A 20,169-nucleotide genomic window follows, 5' to 3' on the forward strand; every position below is an offset into this window, starting at 1 on the left:
AGCTGGAATATTGTGTCTAATTCCGGGCATCACACTTCTGGAAAGATGTGGACAAATTAGAGAAAGTCCAGAGGGAAGCAATAGAGGAAAGCAAAAGTGATTAAAAGTCTAGAAAACATGACTTATAAAGAAAGACTGAAAAAAACAGGTTTGTTTAGTCTGGATAAGAGAAGACTGAGAGGGAACATGATAACAGTCTTCAAGAATGTGAAATGTTGTTATAAAGAGGAGGATGATAGAGTGTTCTCCTTAACCGCTGAGGTCACGACAAGCAGCAAAGGACTTAAATTGCAGCAAGGGAGATTTAGGTTAGACATTAGGAAAAACTTTCTAACTGAAAAGGTAGTTAAGCCCTACAACAATTTGCCTAGGGATGTTGTGGAATCTCCATCACTGGAGGTTTTAAAGAGTAGGTTAGATAAATACCTGTCAGGGATGGTCTAGATAATACTTAGTCCTGCCTCGGTGCAGAGGACTGGACTAAATGTCCTATCGAGGTCACTTCCAGTCCTACATTTCTGATTCTATTATTTAAATTCCACTGTTTCATAAGGTGATAAGTGGTAATTTTATCTTATGGTGTGGGGCTTAACCTGCACACCTCCAGGTCAACTATCGAGAATCCAAAACCTCGTGGATTTCTACAGCTTTGGCACTGGTCACAGAGTAGGCCCTTTAGCTCATATGTGAAAATTCCATTTCCCTTAGTGAGCAGGGGACCTGCGCTAATCAGCTGTCTGCATGGTGGGCTGAGGGCCTCCTGGGAGGTGCTGAACACTGTCCACTCAGGTTGACTTAATTGGGAGTTGAAGGTTCTTGGCTCCTCACATGCTTGGGCCGACAGAGCCTGGGATCACTTGAGTACTCTTCGCTTTTATCAGGTAGATCAGAGTAAATGCAGTGATGTGGGAGCTATCCAGCATTTCAGCAGGAGGTTGAGACCCATCAGGAAAGATGACGTGTTGTCTTAACCCACTCTGTGCTCAGTGATGATGGCTGTGGAAGGTGAGCCACTACCTTTCTGATGTCACTGCAAGGAAACAGAGGTAACTGGTGTAGATGTCCTGTATAGATTTCATCAGTGTCAACTACTGTATGCTGTAGAATGACTGGAAGTTTGTCTTCTTGGAAGGAGGTACTGATGATCTAATTTATTAATGGAAGTCAGAAGTTCTTTAGCAATCATGAAGAGCATAGTTCTGTTTTACAGGTGGTGACGTTGGACATTCCTTAGAACTTCCAGGATTTCTTGTTTGATAATTAGTCCAAATTTCATCATAACAGATGGTAGCAGACATTCCTCATACTGGGGTGGTTACTTTTATCCCAGCAAGGTCCTGTCTGGATTTGATACTTTTTGTCTCTGGAGTAGACCAAGAACTTCTTGTGGTAAGTAGAACTTGGATCTGGGGTCATGCATACATATTTTGCATCAATAATCCAAGAATTTTAAAAGAACTGGCCGAGGAGTTTGCTGGACTGTTGATGATTATTTTCAATAAGTTGTGGAGCACTGGGGAAGTTTCAGAAGACTGAAAGAAAGTAAATTTTGTGCCAATTTTTAAAAAGGGTAAATAGAATGATCCAGGTAATTATAGGCCTGACATCGATACTTGGGCAAGATAATGGAGTGGCTGATACGGGTTTAGATTAATAAAGAATGGTATTATAATAAATTAATGCAAATCAACATGGCTTTATGAAAAATAGATCCCGTCAAACTTACTTTATATCTTTTTTTATGAGATTATAAATTTTGTTGATAAACATAATAGTGTGGATGTAGTATACATAGATTTCTGTAAGGCATTAGACTTGCTTCCGGCCAACATCTTGATTAAAAAACTAGAACAATATAAAATTAACATGGCACACATAGATCGGTTCTTGGCCTTATGCTATTTAACATTTTTATCAATTAGCTGGAAGAAAACATAAAATCATCACAGATAAAGTTAGCAGATGACACAAAATTGTGGGAGTGGTAAATAATGAAGAGGACAGGCCACTGATTCTGAGTGATCTGGATCACTTGGCAAATTGGGAACATGCATCATGTTCCCAATATGCATTTTAATATGGCTAAATGTAAATGTATAGATCTAAGAACAAAGAATGTAGGCCATACTTACAGGATAGGGGACCATCCTGTAAAGCAGTGATTCTGAAAAAGATTTGGAGGTTATGGTGGATCATCAGCTGAGCATGAGCTGCCAGTATGATGCTGTGACTAAAAGATCTAATGTGATCTTTGGGTGCATAAAGAGGGGAACCTTGAGTAGGAGCAGAGAGGTTATTTTACCTCTGTATTTTGAAGTGGTGTGACTATTGCTGGAGTACTCTGTCCAGTCCTGGTGCCAACAATTCAAAAAGGGTGTTGATAAACTGGAGAAGGTTCAGAGAAGAGCCTTAGAATGATTGAAACATTAGAAAACATGCCTTATAGTGACAGACTCAAAGAGCTCAATCTATTTAGATTAACAAAGAGAAGGTTAAGGGGTAATTTGATTACTGTCTACAAGGACCCACAAGGGGAACAAATATTCAATAGTGGATTCTTCAAAATAGCAGTGAAAGGTATACCATGATCCAATGGTGGAAAGCTGAAGCTAGACAAATTCAGACTGCAAATAAGACATGAATTTTTGACAGTGAGGTTAATTAACCATTGGAACAATTTACCAAGGGTTGTGCTGGATTCTCCAGCACTGATAATTTTTAAATTCAAGATTGGACGTTCTTCTAAAAGATCTGCTCTTGGAATTATTTGGGGGAAGTTCTATGGTCTGTGTTATGTAGGAGGTCAGATTAGAATAGATGATCACAATGGTCCCTTCTGGCCTTGGAACCTATGAATAAGCAAGTCTACTGCATGGAACAGTTTTGCTGGTTGTGATTTTGCTGTTGTAAGGAAGGTCACTATATCTTCCTTTATAGCTTCAGGGGCTCCTTGAGCTATTAGCTTGAGCTATTGCAGTGGGGGAGGTTTAGGCTGGATATTAGGAAAAACTTTTTCACTAGGAGGGTGGTGAAACACTGGAATGCGTTGCCTAGGGAGGTGGTGGAATCTCCTTCCTTAGAAGTTTTTAAGGTCAGGCTTGACAAAGCCCTGGCTGGGATGATTTAATTGGGTATGGGTCCTGCTTTTGAGCAGGGGGTTGGACTAGATGACCTCCTGAGGTCCCTTCCAACCCTGATATTCTATGATTCTATGATTAATGAATTGTGGATGAGCAAATCTTGTGCCATGGGCATTCCAACCATCTTATGCAACTTTTCTGAGACTCGTGGTCCCTGCGGCAGTGATGTGAGTGAAGGGGTCACTTGGGGGCTATTTTGTCAATGGTTTTGTTAAGAAGTAAGTTGGAGTGTTCTTCTTCAACACATTAATCTTTTGATTTGGTGGGTTTTTTTATTCCAGGATCTTCTGGGACCAAAATCTACTGAGGACTAGCTGATTTGCTTGGTTCACTGGCGTGGCAATGACGGATCTCTTTAATACATATCATACATCAGTAATGTCTATTACAGACCTGGGTATATTTCCTTATTTAAATTCTATTTCACAATAACAATATGTCACTCCATGCAATGCACTTCAAAGCAGTGATTGCATATCTCTGGAAGTTAAATTCAGTCAGTCTCTGGCTTTGTGCCTTGTTGCCCAAGGCAAGCTACAAATGCACTTCTTGTCATTTCTTCTTACTAAAAATGTATTAGTGCTCAATTAAATTCTTATCAAGATTGATGGAAATGTTAATTAGATTCATTAAAACATTTGAATCCAACTTTAATGTTTTAATGTAGATTTTGTAGATTTTATAGATTTTGGGGGGGGGGGGGGAATCAAAGATGTCCACCGAAAAGATTGCAGCTGCAACAGCAAGTACAAATAAGATATAATGGAAGATATCGAAGAAGCTATGAATGATGTAACCAGATGTACATTAACAAAAAAATGTCTCATTCAGTCATGGCTGCTGCTAAGAAAACAAAGTAATTACAGAAATTACCGGTCAGTGAAATGGAAGATTTTTATTTTACTGGCAAAACATTAGAGATGGTTGACGTAAATTCAGGAAAGCAAAATTTCACAATGATGGTGTGGGGGAAAGTATTGTTGACCTGACCCCAGCCCACTCTGTGACAAGATCTATGCACTATATGCAGCATAGGCAAGAGCGGTAACACAAGAGACCTACAGGCCGGCATCCTGTAAGACTTAGCTTAAGCTAAGAGCATTTGCATATGATGGGCCGTGGTATTTTGACCCAGATAACAAACCAGGCCAACCTCTAGCCTAGCTCAAGTCCCTAGCTATCCATTATATGCAACCCCCCCCCAAACCTGCAAAAGCCCCTACACAAAACGCTGCCACAAGCAAACAGCAGATCTTGATAATAACGAAGTGCGTCAGCACAGTGCTAATTATGAAATTGTTTATTTTAGCTCCTTATAAGGCTTTATTAACAATGCTTGAGTGATAAAAAAAATTAAGGAAATGTATCATTTGACTTGGATGTAAAAAAAAATGATATAGGACTGGTACTAAAGGGGCAGGACAGAGAGAGATCAGAGTGGCACCTGTGTGAGACCATCTCTATCTCCCTCTCCCTGCATGCTTGTATTCAATAAAAGACCTCAGACTGTTTGAACCAAACAGATGGTGTGACTCATTTTCCACAACAATGGGAAAGTAGTACCAGTAGCAGTGGCTGACTAAAAGAAGAGTGGCTGGGACAGAATCTGAATTAGTTTGTCAAGATCAGGAGTGTTCCTGGTGTATTCAGTTGGACTGTGCCTCCAAATGAATGATGTACTGCTATGTCAGGATAAGCACAGAGTATAGGCAATTAATGTCTATAGAACTGTAAATGTACATGACACTTTACAAACCACAATAGGGGAAAACATTTTCCTACCTCTAAGAACTTACTCCCTGAGATGCAGGACATGAGTTCCATTAAGGGGGGAGGGAGTGGAGAGAAGAACTGGGGAGAAGATAAGAATGATTTACATATGTGGTTCAGGGTTATCAGATTTCCTGATTCACTCCCCTAGCCCACCCAACCCAGCTCTTAGAGCTAACCTTTATAGTGAAGTTACAGATCCAGCTTGCTGCCTTCTGTTGGGCTTTTCCCAAGACCTCTTCCACTCAGTTCCCCAAGAACTCAGTTCGATTCGTCTCATCACTTAGGTTCTTTTATTTGGCATTAAGCAAACGTATGCCGAGTTGATCAGACTCAAGCATAGGGTGTGAGGGTTGGACATACACATCCAAAGTTACACAGCAAACCTCTTCCTTCATATCCATTGACACATTACACTGCATTTACTATACATTGTTTTACACATTTTGGGATTGGTTTGGTTACTCTGTAGGAATCAATTCCTGTATGGCATACTCTGTTTATGCACTGTCCGCGCTTGACCTACTTTTTATCTCATTTTTACATTTCCAGCTTATTTTGTCCATTGTTATTTTGCTCATAGTAAGTGGTTCCCTGTGTGTTTTCCCTCTTATCTTGGCTAGCTCAGACATTGTCTCTTAGTTTACTGACCCATCCACTTATCTTAGTTGGCATAAATATTGTGCTTTCAGCCTGCTAATTAATCTCCCTACTCCTATCTTCCAGCAAATAAGGCCTCCCCCACATCCCCATGTTTCATTTCTTACGTCAGGCCAGGCCTACATTGTTCTAACATGCCAGAGGCTTTTCATCTTGGAAACCTGCTGCTGATATGGGTACTGCCTGGTGTGAGTTGTAGGTTTTAAGGACAAAGTTGAAGAACGGAAATGGCACTTAGTGGACAGAACATGGAAACCTGTTTTACTTATAGGGAGCTACATCTGTGAAGGTGAGAACTGATGAATCCTGCTGCAGCCATTGACAGTGGGAGCATCATCTCTCCCCCCCCCCCACCATCTAAGGAGAGGGCAGAGGCAGATGCTGACCTGTAGAGAGGGAGTGATGAGTTAATGAGTGGAGGGAGCAGAGGATAAAAAGGTGCTCGATCAATATGGATTTCTTAAATATAGATTCTGAGAGAGCAGGAAAAAAGGAGATAGGGAAGGATAGAAATAAGACTGGCAGGAGCTGAACATAAACCCTGGATAGAGTGGGAGAGGATGGATGGGCATGAAAGGGTGGACCTGGATTGGAAGAGACATTACCTGAGGGGAGGACGAGGCAAAGAATAAGTCTGAAATGACATGAAGATTTGTGAGAGTAAGAAAGAGAAGGTCACACTTAGAGTGAAGAAAAGGTGGAAGAGAAGAGAAGCAAGTGAAGGAGAGGTTAGAAGTAATGAAACAGATAAAACTGCTGTTCCCTACTGGCTACTGCTTTTTTATTCTTTTTATAATATCTACAGAGAAACCTGACCAATCCACTGCTGTACTTGATGCTAGGCTCAGTGTTATCCATTTTATATGAATATAGAGAGTATTAAACACTAGGCCTGGTATTAAAAGGTTTAAAAGTCCATTTCTATTTGCCTGACTGCCCCCAGAATTTAGATGATCAAACCCCAGATTCACCAGAGTCTCTACATGAAGCATAAATCTAAGCACAAATTTTCTCATTGGGTTTTTTTTTTGGGTTTTTTTTTTTTTTTGGTCTTTCATGTTCACATTGCTCTGACTTCCTGATTCAGTGCACTCAAGTTTTCCGTTTGCTCTGAGGAATTCTTGAGGCAACCTTAGAATTGGTTAGCTTGTTCCATGCAAACATAACTTATGGATTGGTGACTTTCCGCAGTATAACTGTAACATTTTATACAAGTTCTAATCAAGCTCCACTGAACAGAGTTGTTCAAATGGCTCAGCTTGACACTTCTCCATTTTCTTATGACATTGTCGGAGTAAGTGATAATTAAGGGGCCAGATTTTGCCTGGTCCATACAAGGTGCATGCAGAAGGAGAGGAAAGACCAGGCAGAATTGCAGTCTTTGCACTCTAGGAAGTTTAGGGGTTGCTCCCTCCCTACTATTCAAGTCTCCCAAAGGGGGCAGGGAAGGGTGGGCAGAAGGCAGAGCATTTGGCTTCCTCCTCATCTGACCCTACATGCATCAGCCAGCAAAGCTGTCCAACTGCACAGGAGGGAATGAACTGTATCCCACAAGAGGCTGTAGTAACAGGTGTTTGGAAGGTGTCCCTTAGGGTAATGTAGCACCATGCTGAGTTGTGCCTAAATGGCCCAGTCTGGCCTTAAATTACTAGCTGTGACAGAGGGAGATATTTTGTGTCAAATTGCCTCTATTTTACAATGAAGGCAGGTTATTGTGATGCATTCCAGACAGGTGCCCTGCCCAAGGAAGATGTTCAACCCCTTGTTGTAGGGCCATCAAGGAGAAGCCATCAGACCACAATCTAAAGCTATTAACTGACTGTCCCTCAACTGCTGACCCATCCTCCTGGAACGATAGTTTTTTTCTGCACAGGGATCCACTTGTGGGTAGAGACAAGTGTTCCAACCAAGCAGGTGGCAAAGAATGTTTAAAAGCGGGGTGCTGCTCAGAAAAAGAGGTCATCCATCGCCACAGAACTGAAGGGCTTGCAGGGATGAGAGGCCAGGAGGGACTCTGCTGGGCCTGAAATGCTAACAGAACTTGGACTCTCAGTAGGAGTAAGATCAGATTAGGGAGGGCTACATCTCAGGACTTTCATTATTTTGTAAAGAGCTGTAACCCTTTAGTGCCTTTTAAGTCACTGTGGTTAAGAAATTCCTTTTGTTGAGTCTTTGTCCCTTGCTTTCCTGCCACATTGTCTCTGAAGGGCTTAAACTAGCCCAGACTAGGTGGAATGTGTGTAAGTGACTGGGGGGGGGACCCAGAAGACATGAGGCACTGGTTTCAGGGTCTAGGACATCTATGAGACAGTGCCCCACATCTAAAGAAGGGGTCAGACAGGGTCTGAGCATGAGAATGTGACTAGACTCTACCTAGACTGAGTTGGCTTGGAAGCATATGGGATTCAGTGATTGGGTCCACTCACAACAGACTGGTGTCTGCACAGTGCGGTGTGGGGCCAGATTATAACTCTTATCAAAGACTTCCTCCTCCACCTTCTCAGCACTTTGTTCCAACATAACTCTCAAAGGAGAAAGTCCGGGCTTCTGGGATTTTGTGCCTGAGTTCATGAAAACTTATGCAAGTGCACAGTGTACTGTCCTTTCTATTAAAGACTGTTGGCAGGTATGGGTTAATCATGGCGGAGGGAAGAAATCCCTTGTGCTGTAGCAAGGGGATTCCAGAACCCCAGCATGGTGGAAAGTCAGAGGATAGGGACTGCAGCTGTCCTGATTTTGCAGAAGTAGTTGGAGGGGGAAATTGCCAACAATGCTGCCTGCAGAGATATGACTTGAGACTGTTTCTGCTACCATTGATTCCTATTGGTCCTGGACTTTGGTCTTTCTAGGTGTTTTGTACCAAACGGTTGCAGTGTTTACTCACAGAGGGATTCCTGATTACTGTGTAATAGCTGGCAACTTATTAAAATCACCCTTTTTCTCAACATAATCGGCAGCAGCTGATAAAAAACAACACAACACACAGTCAAGCTGTCAAACTTGTTGCCAGCGGATGTTGTGAAGACTAAAAGTATATGTTACTATACCAGAGGATTTCTGTATGATTTTTAATTTTATATGGTGTAAAGATCCCAAAGCAATGTTAATTAGAAGGCCTTTCCTTTTTCCTTTCTCTGTGAGCGGTTTACAAGGCAAAACTGCTCAGCGCATCTTGGGACAGAGAGTCTGTTCTCAGAAGAGATAAGATTTGCAAAAACAACTGTTCCTTGAAATAGCACACAGAGACTCCCACCCTTCTCACATTTTTTATCTTGCTTGTTATGTATGTTATATGGTAAGGGGGTTCAGCAGTTTCGTTATACCCTAAGAGTTGTTAAAGTCAGAAGAGATATATGTTGAAATAAAGCTTGAAAATGCATGTGAATGGATGTTGTGTGTAAATAGAAGATGAATGGTTTGGAGTGCCGGCCTAAGAGTTACCACTTCAGTATTGATTGGCTGAAGAATGTGCTAAGTGGAGATAATCAGATGACCCCCGGAGGGCAGACTAGAACCCACCCAACGGCCTCAAGGATGGGAGAACCGAAGAACTAGATAACATCTGGCAGCACGGAGCCGTCAGGGATCTGTCATCTGCTTATTGATTCAGCAACAGCATGATGAAGCCACCTTCATAGATTGGCAAAGGAATAAACTCCTATAAAAACAGACCCTAAAGACTAAGAACTTTGAGTCTGGTTCTACAACCTCCCACCAGGAGCATCGGATGCGCATCTGGCAAAGACTCAGCTCCACCCTCAGGCCCAGGTTACCTGGACAGTAACTTGGCATGAGCAACGTCTAGGCTGGTAACTATAACAACTTTGCAGAACCGGCATGTGTATGTGTGTAGGAGTGAATGGGATGTAGTAAATATGACTGTTTACTTGCTTTGCCTCTTTTGGTATTTTGTGTGAGTACATGGGATAGAAAGTTTATGACTACTTGTTTACTGTGCCTCTTTTTGTATTCACAATAAACGCGGCGTTTTGTCTTATCCCCTTTTAAAAGATCCTGTTGGGTTTTATTTTATTGGTATAACATTTAACTGGGTTCAAAAAAGAATTTGGTAAATTCATGGATGATGGGTATTATAAGAATGGCCATGGTGCTCTGGGTGTCATAAGAATAGCCCATACTAGGTCAGACCAATGGTCCTGTTTCCTGACAGTGGTCAATGCCAGCTGCTTCAGAGGGAATGAACAGACCAGAGAAATTATCAAGTGATCCATCCCCTGTTGTCCATTCCAGCATCTGGCAGTCAGCAGCTTAGGGACACCCAGAGCATGGGTTGCATCCTTAACCATCTTGGCTAATAGCCATTGATGGACCTGTCTTCCATGAACTTATCTAGTTCTTTTTTGAACCCAGTTATACTTTTGACCTTCACAACACCCCCTGGCAATGAGTTCCACAAGTTCACTGTGCATTGTGTGGGGAAGTACTTCTTTTAGCTTTAAACCTGCTGCCTATTAGTTTCATTGGGTAAACCCTGGTTCCTGTGTTATGTGAACGGGTAAATAACACTTCCCTATTTATTTTCTCCACACCATTCTTGATTTTATAGACTTCTATCATATCTCCCCTTAGTCATCTCTTTTCCAAGCTGAAAAGTCCCAGTCTTATTAATCTCTCCTCATATGGCAGCGATTCCATACCCCTAATAATTTTTGTTGCCCTTTTCTGAACCTTTTTCAATTCCAATACATCTTTTTTGAAATGGGGTGACCACATCTGCACGCAGTATTCAAGATGTGAGCGGACCATAGATTTATATAGAGGCAATATGATATTTTCTATCCTATTTTCTATACCTTTCTTAATGATTCCCAACATTCTGTTCGCTTTTTAACTGCCGCTGCACATTGAGTGGATGTTTTCAGAGAACTATCCATGATGACTTCAAGATCTCTTTCTTGAGTGGTAACAGCTAATTTAGACTCCACCATTTTGTATGTATAGTTTGGATTATGTTTTCCAATGTGCATTACTTTGTCTCTAGACCTCTGACTGCCAGAAGCTAGGAATGGACAATAGAAGAGAGATCAATCAATAAATTGCCCTGCTCTGTTCATTCCCACTGAAGTATCTGGCAACAGCCACTGTCAGAATACAAGATACTGTGCTAGATGAACCAATACGTCTGACGCAGTATGACCATTCTTGTGTTCTTATACATTTAGTATGCTTATTAAATCCTACATTGCAGGAAGCTGCAATACACTGCTGCTGAGACCGACAGGAGTTTGGATAAAGAAGAGATTTTTGATCTCTGTAGCACTTTCACTTGGTGATCTGTATAACAAGAATCCAATCAGTCTCCTTTTAATATTTTATGCATTATCCTGCCATTTTTATTGGCTAAAACAAACTTGGTGTGAATGTATCTAAAACTCACTGGGAAAAATGATCATATATTACTTTTATGTGGCCTGGTGCTTTATAGATAAATACAAGATGATGGCCCTGCCCTGAGGTACTTACAATCTACAAGTTAAGACAAGGGATGCTGTCAAACACCAGGGGCAGATTAGGTAAAACGTGGCACATGAGGGTTTGCTGAAACCACGGTCTTTTAAGCTTCCCTGTGATTTTAAACTGCCTCTTTCTCTTCCCCCAACCCTTCCGAGATAAGATGGCCTTTTGGAGACAGTAAGAGGCCCTCAAGCCACCTTCAGCTCTCACTTTCTATTACAAAAACTCAATTACAAGCTCTTCAATAGTCCTAATTTAGATTTTACAAATAAATTGGGCTGAAAATAGATATTAGGCCATTAGGCTGGGTAATGGGCAGCTGGGGCACCTGGAGAAGAGAAAAGAGGATACAAAAAGGAAATACAGCAATGACATATGACAAGAATTATATTAAGAACAACAGAGGTGTGCCAGCAGGAGGAGTTATTGAGAGCAGAAGAGAGACAGGCTCCCTGCTTTCAGTTCCAGTGCCCAGCCTCACCCTGGCCCAGAGCAGCCATTACAGGGAAAGTTCAGCTTTGCCCCAGTAACCCTGGGATGGAGGGAGCATGTCCAGTTGCTCTGGGTACATGGCACATGTGCAGTCTGGTTAGCACTAAGAGCTGTGAGAAGCTCACACATGCTCAGTGAGGGTGGAATCTTCAGAGGTTTGAGCAGCTAAAATCCAAGAAGTCTCTACTGAACATGTGTGAACTAAGATTATTCAAAGGTTTATAACTTGGCCAAATTTGGGAGGATTTTCATGAGGATAGCAAAAGGCCATTCCCCTGCCAAAAGTCAAGTCCCTGTTCCAAAGCATGAGGGCCCAAGACCATTGCAAAGAAAAGATCTTAAGAGTTTTTTACCATGGCCAAAACAATGGATTTTCCCTAGCCTTGTTCCTGGAAACAGATAAACAGTACTAGGTTAAATTTAAAAAAAATCAGCCTGAGGCAGACAATCAGCATGGAAAATTTCAGCACAAACAGTTAGAGCTTGGCAAAGTTAAAAGCAACTGAAAAAATAATCTTATAATCGGAAGTGACAGGCAACCTTAATAATAGGCATTACTATCAGCCCCACCTATAATCCAGGAGCCATATCTAAAAACAATAGGACACCAGAGTTTACATTAGTTGCCTACATGCACAACTCTGAGGTGGTATAAAATATTTGGCTTGTCTGTGATGATCACTAACAAACATCTTGTTGTGACTTATTAATGTAGCATCTTATTTTGCATAACAGACCTGTCTTATTTCCTAGCACGCACACCATGAAGTTCCTACCTTAGCTGCTACTGGTGTGCATGTCATAGAAACACTTCAGTGGAATTGCCAGTGGAATTTGCTTTTGATCTTACACAACTGATATAAAAGTAGCAAGTATTAATATGGCATTTAAAAATAATTCTATATAATCAATGATAGTTACAGGACTTTGTTTATAACTACAAAGTCAATTAAACGTTGTATGTATCTATCTAATACAAGCTACCCATCAGATTTCAATAGAGAAACTAAACCCAGTACATTACTTCAAGTCCAGCACATGCAACCTGAGGTAAAGTAATTTGTAAAACGAAAACCTCCCAAACACTGAATTGAACAGTACTAAAGAGGCCATTGCATCTAGTTCCTATTTCTACCTTTAAGTCAGAATCATTTAGAACAGTGAAATCTGATTGATGGATACAGGAGGACAGTGCCAGAGGCAAATCTACCAGCCACTACGGCAACATTTGATTTAAAGATAAAAAATAAAGCGTCTATTACTGCCATAACACTCAATGAGCATTTTCAGATTATTTTATTAGTTCCCATTTCTTGGAGAGTTCAAAGCATAAAAGTGGAGATATTTTGATGGTTTTTAAATATGTCTTGGATATTTTTTTGGAGTAAGTATTACATCCTGCCTATCTACATTTCCCTTATAATTTCAATTCTTCTGATTCAAAGTCCACTGAAGTCAATGGAAAGACTCCCACTGAATTCAATGGGCTTTGACTGTCCCCATGCTGTCCTGGACCCAGTGCAGTTACTACAGCAATGGACGGACGAGGGAGGCTATGATATCTGTGGTGCAGACAATCTCTTAAAAGGAGTGAAACCTATCAAGAATTTATTTTAAATAAGCAATTATGACTCTGGATACACACAAAGGAAGTCTCTCTCTTTCTGGTTCAGGAGATCAGAATTTAATTTAGAGTAACCTGCCTGACTTTATTCAACTACATTGGCCTACCATTTTCTTGCATTACTTGATCCATAGTGTATGTGAACTCAGCACTTCATGACTGGCTTTCTTCTGAATATTTTAGTTCCATTAGCTTTCTGAATTAGTGGATTAATTAGTGAATTAATGTATGAATATGTTTGACAGTATATCTGAATCAGTACACATTTCTATATTTCAGCTCATTCCCAAATGTAGTACAAGTCAGAGCAGATGGGTGCACAAACACCCATTTATGCCTGGCTGAGCTTTTGAAAATGTTGGCTTCTCCCAAGGATACAGAGTTTGTGGAAGAACCAGGAACAGAACACATATATCCTGGAGTACCTTAAATCACAAGACCATCTTAGATGGTGCCCTTAGAGCTCGTGCAGGAATAGAAGAGAACCTCAAGCTATATGAACAGTGCTGAGAGAGCTGTAGCATATGCAATCTTTGTGCCACGATAGTGCACTATCTTTGGTTTAAGTTCTCTTTGTTAACACCCACAGATCAGCAGAAAGTGCACCGCAAAAAATCAGTATTCTGCTGTAATCCAAAGAGGAGGGAGTGAATGCTTAAAAGGCCTTAAAATCTCTTTGCTTTTGAAGTGTCTGTATAGCGTAAGTTGGGCAATTTATCTCATAATGAATAAGTTTGCTCAAAGTCAAGGGCATTAATGAAACTGTAAGACAAAAAAGAAATGTTGCTAGTGATGTTTCTTTCCTGTATCTTCTGCTACACTCAATATGCATCCTGTTCAATCCATCTCATTTTTAACCCATGCTGTACCGCCTAAAAGATATTGCCTGAAATCCAATGTGACTTCTGTCCTGGGTGGGGTACTTCAGGCATGATCTTTGCACTCTGGCGAATTCAAGAGAACTGTTGTGAGCAGAATCAAATCCTATATATAGTTTATGTCCATCTTACTAAGGACTTTAGCTCTGTAAACCACGAAGGCCTGTAGACAGTCCTCCACAAATTCAGTTGCCCCGATAAGTTTGTCAACATTATTAAATCTCTTAATGCAGAAATGCAGGTTCATGCCTTTAACCAAGGGTGCTTCTCAGCTACCGTTGTTATTACCAATGGAGTCAAACAAGGCTTTGTTCCTGCTCTGAGAATATTTAGCATCAATTTTGCAGCTGTTCTAATAGATGCATTCAGAGACATTGATCACGGTCTTTATATGCAGTACCATATGACTGGAGGTGTCTTGAATCTGCATCACCTGTGTGCAAAGACAAAAGTTATTAAGACAGTCATTTGCAAATTACTGTTTGCTGATGATTGTGTTTTACTGGCCTATAACCTCAGGGACATTCATTTGCTGTGATTGCTTTTCCACATGCAGCAAAACGTTTTGGCTTAACAATCAGCCTGAAGAAGACAGAAGTCATGGGTCCAGCCTTGACCGGAAAGTATTGCAACTACTTCAGTTGTATCCATTGATGTTGTACCACTCAGGGTCATTGACAAATTTTGCTACCTAGGAAGTGTCATTTCATGAGATACAACAATTGATGATATTACAAAGCTCATTGGTGCAGCCAGCACTGCCTTCACAAAACTTCAGAAAATGTCGTCTCTGGCATGAACACAGTGTCAGAGTGCAAACAAAACCTGGCATTTTCTGCAATGTCATCATCACCACACTCCTCTACAGCTGCGATACGTGGAATACTTATCGATGCCACTCAAAATGCTTGGACCAATTCCACCTATGATGTCTATGGCAGATAATGGGAATTAAATGGCAAGATTTGGTTCTAAACTCTGAGCTCCTTGACTATACAACATCACAGGCACTGAGGCTTTTATAGTGAGCACGCAGATGAATTGGTGCAGTTGTGTGGTCCATATGTCTGACAGTAGAATACTGAAGACCATCTTCTATGGACAATTGCAGACGGGAGCTTGTTTCAGGTGCAGACCAAGAAAATGTTACAGGGACACTCTCAACGCCAACCTCCAATCTTGTAATGTTGATCTCAACGTCTGTGAGCTCTTAGCCCATGACAAGATCCAATGGCAGCCGCTTTGCCACCCTGGACTGAAAGATTCCAAGAGCTCAAAGATTGTGGCAATCAAGGAGAGACATGTGAGGCATAAAGCTAAAAGCAGCTCATATTCATCTACAATTGCCTTCACCAGTGGCACTTGTGGATGGGACTGTAAGGCTGAAATTGGTCTTTGGTCTCATCTCAGGATCCACAATAAGTAACTGTAGCTCATCCAAACTCAACAGGAGACTCCATCACTGCTGTCTTGAATGGTAGGTGACAGTCAACCCGGAAGGAGAGGGAGCAATAAGCACCATGGTACAGAGGGGTGAGGGAGGGCTCTGGCAAGTTTTAACTGGGAGTTGTGTATCTGCATATTTTTGAGAAATAAATGGGATGGAATTTTTAAACTGTGTGGCACAGTCAACATCTTGAGCAATGAGGGTTGGGGGGATTAAAAGACATAGAGGCGGAGAAAGGGTAGACCAACATGGCCGTGCTCTGACAGTACTCAGAACAAAGTTGTTTAAATCCTCCAGGACAGTTGTATTGTAATATAGCACAAAACACTTACTGGAAGAGGTCCCTTCCCCATGTTGAGTCTCCATCTATGATTCGGGGGACTCCTGGGCTTCCAGCATTGGTTCTACCTTGTGGATTCAGCAGAGTGACAAAATCCGGGATTTCAGGATCATTCTCCTATGTCTCGGTGTCCTACTCGACAACCACAGAGATGTCCTGGATGGTGTCCATAACATGCCGTGGTTCAGTGACAGCATCTCTGCTAAAAATATGGTCCAGCTCCTCTTGGTAGCTGCAGACTTGCAAGCTCTCCCAAAACCTTATTGTTGTCTCTAACATTCTTAGGAACCTCTTGTTGTGGCATTGGCTCTGGTCCTAAGATTGCCTCCTCCCTTTATTTACTCTGATAGCCTCTTGTAGATCAATGCACTACAGTGACTGTTCTTCACCAGGACCTGGACACACTCCTCTCCCCAAAGGGCAATATAGATCAGGACTTCAGCAAAGGCCCACATATAAGCACAAGCTTGGCTGCTGAATAATTGTATTGGTTTTTTTAATTCTAGATATGAGAACTCACCATGAGTTTGACTTGCAGAGGCCACACCTAGCTGTATGCCAACATTTAAATGGGGAGGTGACATCCAGTTAAGATGACTCTGGAGCAGTAGAAGGCACACAGGTGAACAGAGAGGCCAACACAGGTAGCCAACAATGCAGTGTAGGATACCAATGGGAGGCCTGCCATATAGATGTGGTACAGTTGTTTGAGGATAGGAGTGCATCTGCACCTTCTTGGTTTCAGGTAAACTCCTTCCACATCTCAGTAAATTTACTTCCAAAGCGGGTTTATCAATGCAGGTTAAAGTGCCAGATGATTCACAACAACAAATGTTGCAAGGCACATTATCATGAAATAATTCAAATGAATCTGCAACCACTTTCAAATGTACACAAACCCACAGTCTCCCTGCAGCTTGTCCCTAAACACACTCCACTGGGCAACCTTTATTCACACCACTGAACTAATTATTTATGTGAACCATCCTACTACAGGCAATGGGAGTCTTTGCATGAATAGGTGCTCACCTAAGGCTTGCACAAATTTAGACCCATGTCTTGTCTAGAGGCGATTTCAAATGCATTATGGGCCTGCTCCAATGTCCACTGAAGTCAATGGGAATCTTTGCAGTTTGATGAGTTCACTTATATTTTCCCACGATACTGTCCCTCCTCTGTTGTGTGAGAAGTTTTGGACGGTCACAGTATTAAACTTTTTCAAGTGATGTGCCTAGTCTTTTAAGCATCACTTCTTTCCCCAAATCTTTGAGAAAATTACAGTCAGCTTCTATTTTTATAAGCATAATTATTTTAATACAAAAAGACAGACTGCGTGGAAATCAAACCACTAAGCAGGGACTTCACATTCACATCTAATTTAGCCCTTCTCATGCATGCTCTCCTCAGTTATGCTCAGAAGCACTTTTTCAACATCAGGAAGAGTTCATTAATAATCACAATATGATTTTTTCACAACGCAGTATTACCCATACAAACTTTAGTGGATATCTTTTCAGGAGCAGAACCTGAAACAGTCAATATTTAGGAATGGCTCTTGTTCTGTGTAATTAGACATAGCTTCATTGACTTCAACGGAGTTTATGGTACTTAACATCAACAGAGGATGTGGCTTGTAATCTTTACACTGGCATCCAAGCAAGAGGTTCTACAGAGCTTTAAACAATTTACTTTGGTTTAAATTAGACTAACATGAAGTATATGGCACTTCCAGAACTCTTCAGATATTAATAGTGAAAGGAAAACCCCAGATTGGAGCCTTATAGCATGAGAAATGCATTGACATCTCTTCTTTAGCTGCCAAAATTGCTTAGCTGACAGAATTAGAACAAATGCAGAGTAATTGAGTTGTTATGACGATCCATGACCCAGCAGATCAGAGTGTTCCTGTTCTGAAAAAATGGTGAAAATATGGATTTGTATTGACCTTCTACTTTTGTGTTGAACTTACACACTTAAGTTCCACAGTTCGAGAGAAAAAATCACTCTATTTTACTTCTGACTCAACTTTCTAAATGGTATGAGAGCTGAAAAACCGCTCTGTGGGCTAGAGAATTTAGAGGGTTCAAGGTTTAGGCATCCTGTCAATCACAAAAACCCTGTTCAGCTGTGTCCTAACCCTGTAGGGACCTAAAGTCCCTAAGCACCAATGTTTCCATTATTAAAGTCCCCCTAGGCACCTACATTTCTGTTGGTAGGCATATGCACAGTATCAGAATCCTGACGCTGCACTGAGCTGGTTGGTGTCTAGCTCACACTGAAGCCCTAACAGGATTCACAAACTAAATGTTCTCCTGCCCTCACCTGTGGGGCCTGATCTGGTCTCCCACATATTCAGTGTTCAAACCACCAGGCAGTTGGATATGAGGGTGGCGGCACCACTGCTACCTCCTCTGTTTTTTCACAAGAAAGAAGTGAGTTGGCTTAGTTACCTAGCTGTGGGAGAGAGTTCATGGCTGTGCACCTTGAGTGGAGGATGGCATCTCCTTTCAGCCTAGAGTGTAGGCAGGGCTTAGGACAGCCACCTCTCTTCTGCGTTTCTTATCAGCTAGCTTAGGTTGCTTCTGGCTCAGTGTGATGGCTTCTATCTAAATTAATCTCTTTTTAGGCACCTAATTCTCTCCATGCATCGTATAGGGAGTCTGGCTAATAAACAGGGTTGTAAATTCCACTAGGTGGCAGGGCACCTAAAGGTTAGACTCCGCAATGCCCAATGCCCAAGTGAATCGAGCCCCATTATTAATTATTATTTTGATTTCATTACACTGAAACCTGACCCAAGTCCTTTCTTAAAACTCACTCCTGCCATGAAGCTTACAAAAACTGAGAATGAGGAAAGTAACTATTAAAAAAAAACAAACCCCAAAACAGCAAGAAACAGCAACACAAAGAGTAGCCACAATTTTAAGCACTAGCCCTGATAGCTGTGCAGCTTTGTCCCTCCTCTTTGCTTTGCTAAACTCTGGCTATCATCTTAAGGTAGACAGTAAGAACAAGTGGTGTAAGCTGTCTTAGGGCAAAGATAAATGTAATACTCCAATATCCTATATCATCAGAGACTAAGCAAGGACATTTCAGAAGGAATCGAAGACATCTGCAACTTTTTCAAAGTTCCTAGCATCTCTGCAGACTGACTTTTCACTTCCTGATGTTGCCACACTGTAGACTCTTCCAACAGATTTTGTCCCTAAACAAAGAGACTTTCCTATGGCTATTCCTCCTCCTTCCAAAGTTTATAGTATTTGGATCATGTAGCTAGAACACCATCCCAATACAGTATCTACCAAGAAGGAAAGGGGAGGTGTTTCATAGATATTTAGGTCAGAAGGGACCATTATGATCATCTAGTCTGACCTCCTGCACAATGCAGGCCACAGAATTTCACCCACCACTCCTAAAAAAGACCTCACACCTATATCTGTGCTATTGAAGTCCTCAAATTGTAGTTTGAAGACCTCAAGGAGCAGAGAATCCTCCAGCAAGTGACCCGTGCCCCATGCTACAGAGGAAGGCGAAAAACCTCCAGGGCCTTCCAATCTGCCCTGGAGGAAAATTCCTTCCCGACCCCAAATATGGCGATCAGCTAAACCCTGAGCATATGGGCAAGATTCATCAGCCAGATACTACAGAAAATTCTTTCCCGGGTAACTTGGATCTTACCCCATCTAAAAACCCATCACAGGCCATTGGACCTATTTACCATGAATATTTAATTACCAAAACCATGTTATCCCATCATACCATCTCCTCCATAAACTTATCGAGTTTAATCTTAAAGCAAGATAGATCTTTTGCCCCCACTACTTCCCTCGGAAGGCTATTCCAAAACTTCACTCCTCTGATGGTTAGAAACCTTCGTCTAATTTCTAATCTAAATTTCCTAGTGGCCAGTTTATATCCATTTGTTCTTGTGTCCACATTAGTACTGAGTTTAAATAATTCCTCTCCCTCTCTGGTATTTATCCCTCTGATATATTTATAGAGAGCAATCATATCTCCCCTCAACCTTCTTTTAGTTAGGCTAAACTGTTGCAACAGTAGAGTGTCTTGCTACTGTGCCAGCTATGTTCCTTGGGTATATGTGCTAAAAGTTTTTCTTCTTGAGAAACTGCTTGGCTGTATTTTCCCTGACTGTAAAGATCTTCTGTTGCAGGTGGAATCTATAACACAAACAATTTCAATCCAGTCTGATTTTCCTATGAGCTTATGACACTCTGAAAGACAGGGTTTTTATTACATGCTTGGAGCAGTGTGGTCTTTCCGATGCTCTTCTGACAAGACCTCAGTCCTGCGTATCTCTCTGGGTGTCAATTTATACACTACAT

The 20,169-nt window shown here is 41.4% G+C and overlaps 1 protein-coding gene across 5 annotated transcripts in view; it reads right to left on the reverse strand.

Moving 5' to 3' along the window:
- LOC140914077 (opsin-3) overlaps positions 1 to 20,169 on the reverse strand; it is a 153,260-nt gene that overhangs the window by 26,104 nt on the left and 106,987 nt on the right. Inside the window, exon 5 of one of the 5 annotated variants that reach the window (XM_073351108.2) lies at positions 826 to 1,532. The exons of 2 other annotated variants lie outside the window; for them this stretch is intronic. In XM_073351108.2, coding sequence (XP_073207209.1) covers positions 1,413 to 1,532 — 120 coding nt within the window. In that variant the 3' untranslated portion in view covers positions 826 to 1,412. Of the gene's footprint in view, positions 1 to 825; positions 1,533 to 17,184; positions 17,737 to 20,169 lie in introns of those variants that run through there. 2 more of the 5 variants (XM_073351122.2, XM_073351118.2) reach the window with 2 other exon arrangements.

This window comes from Lepidochelys kempii, chromosome 1, assembly GCF_965140285.1.
Source record: "Lepidochelys kempii isolate rLepKem1 chromosome 1, rLepKem1.hap1, whole genome shotgun sequence".
Classification (NCBI taxonomy): Eukaryota; Metazoa; Chordata; order Testudines; family Cheloniidae; genus Lepidochelys; species Lepidochelys kempii.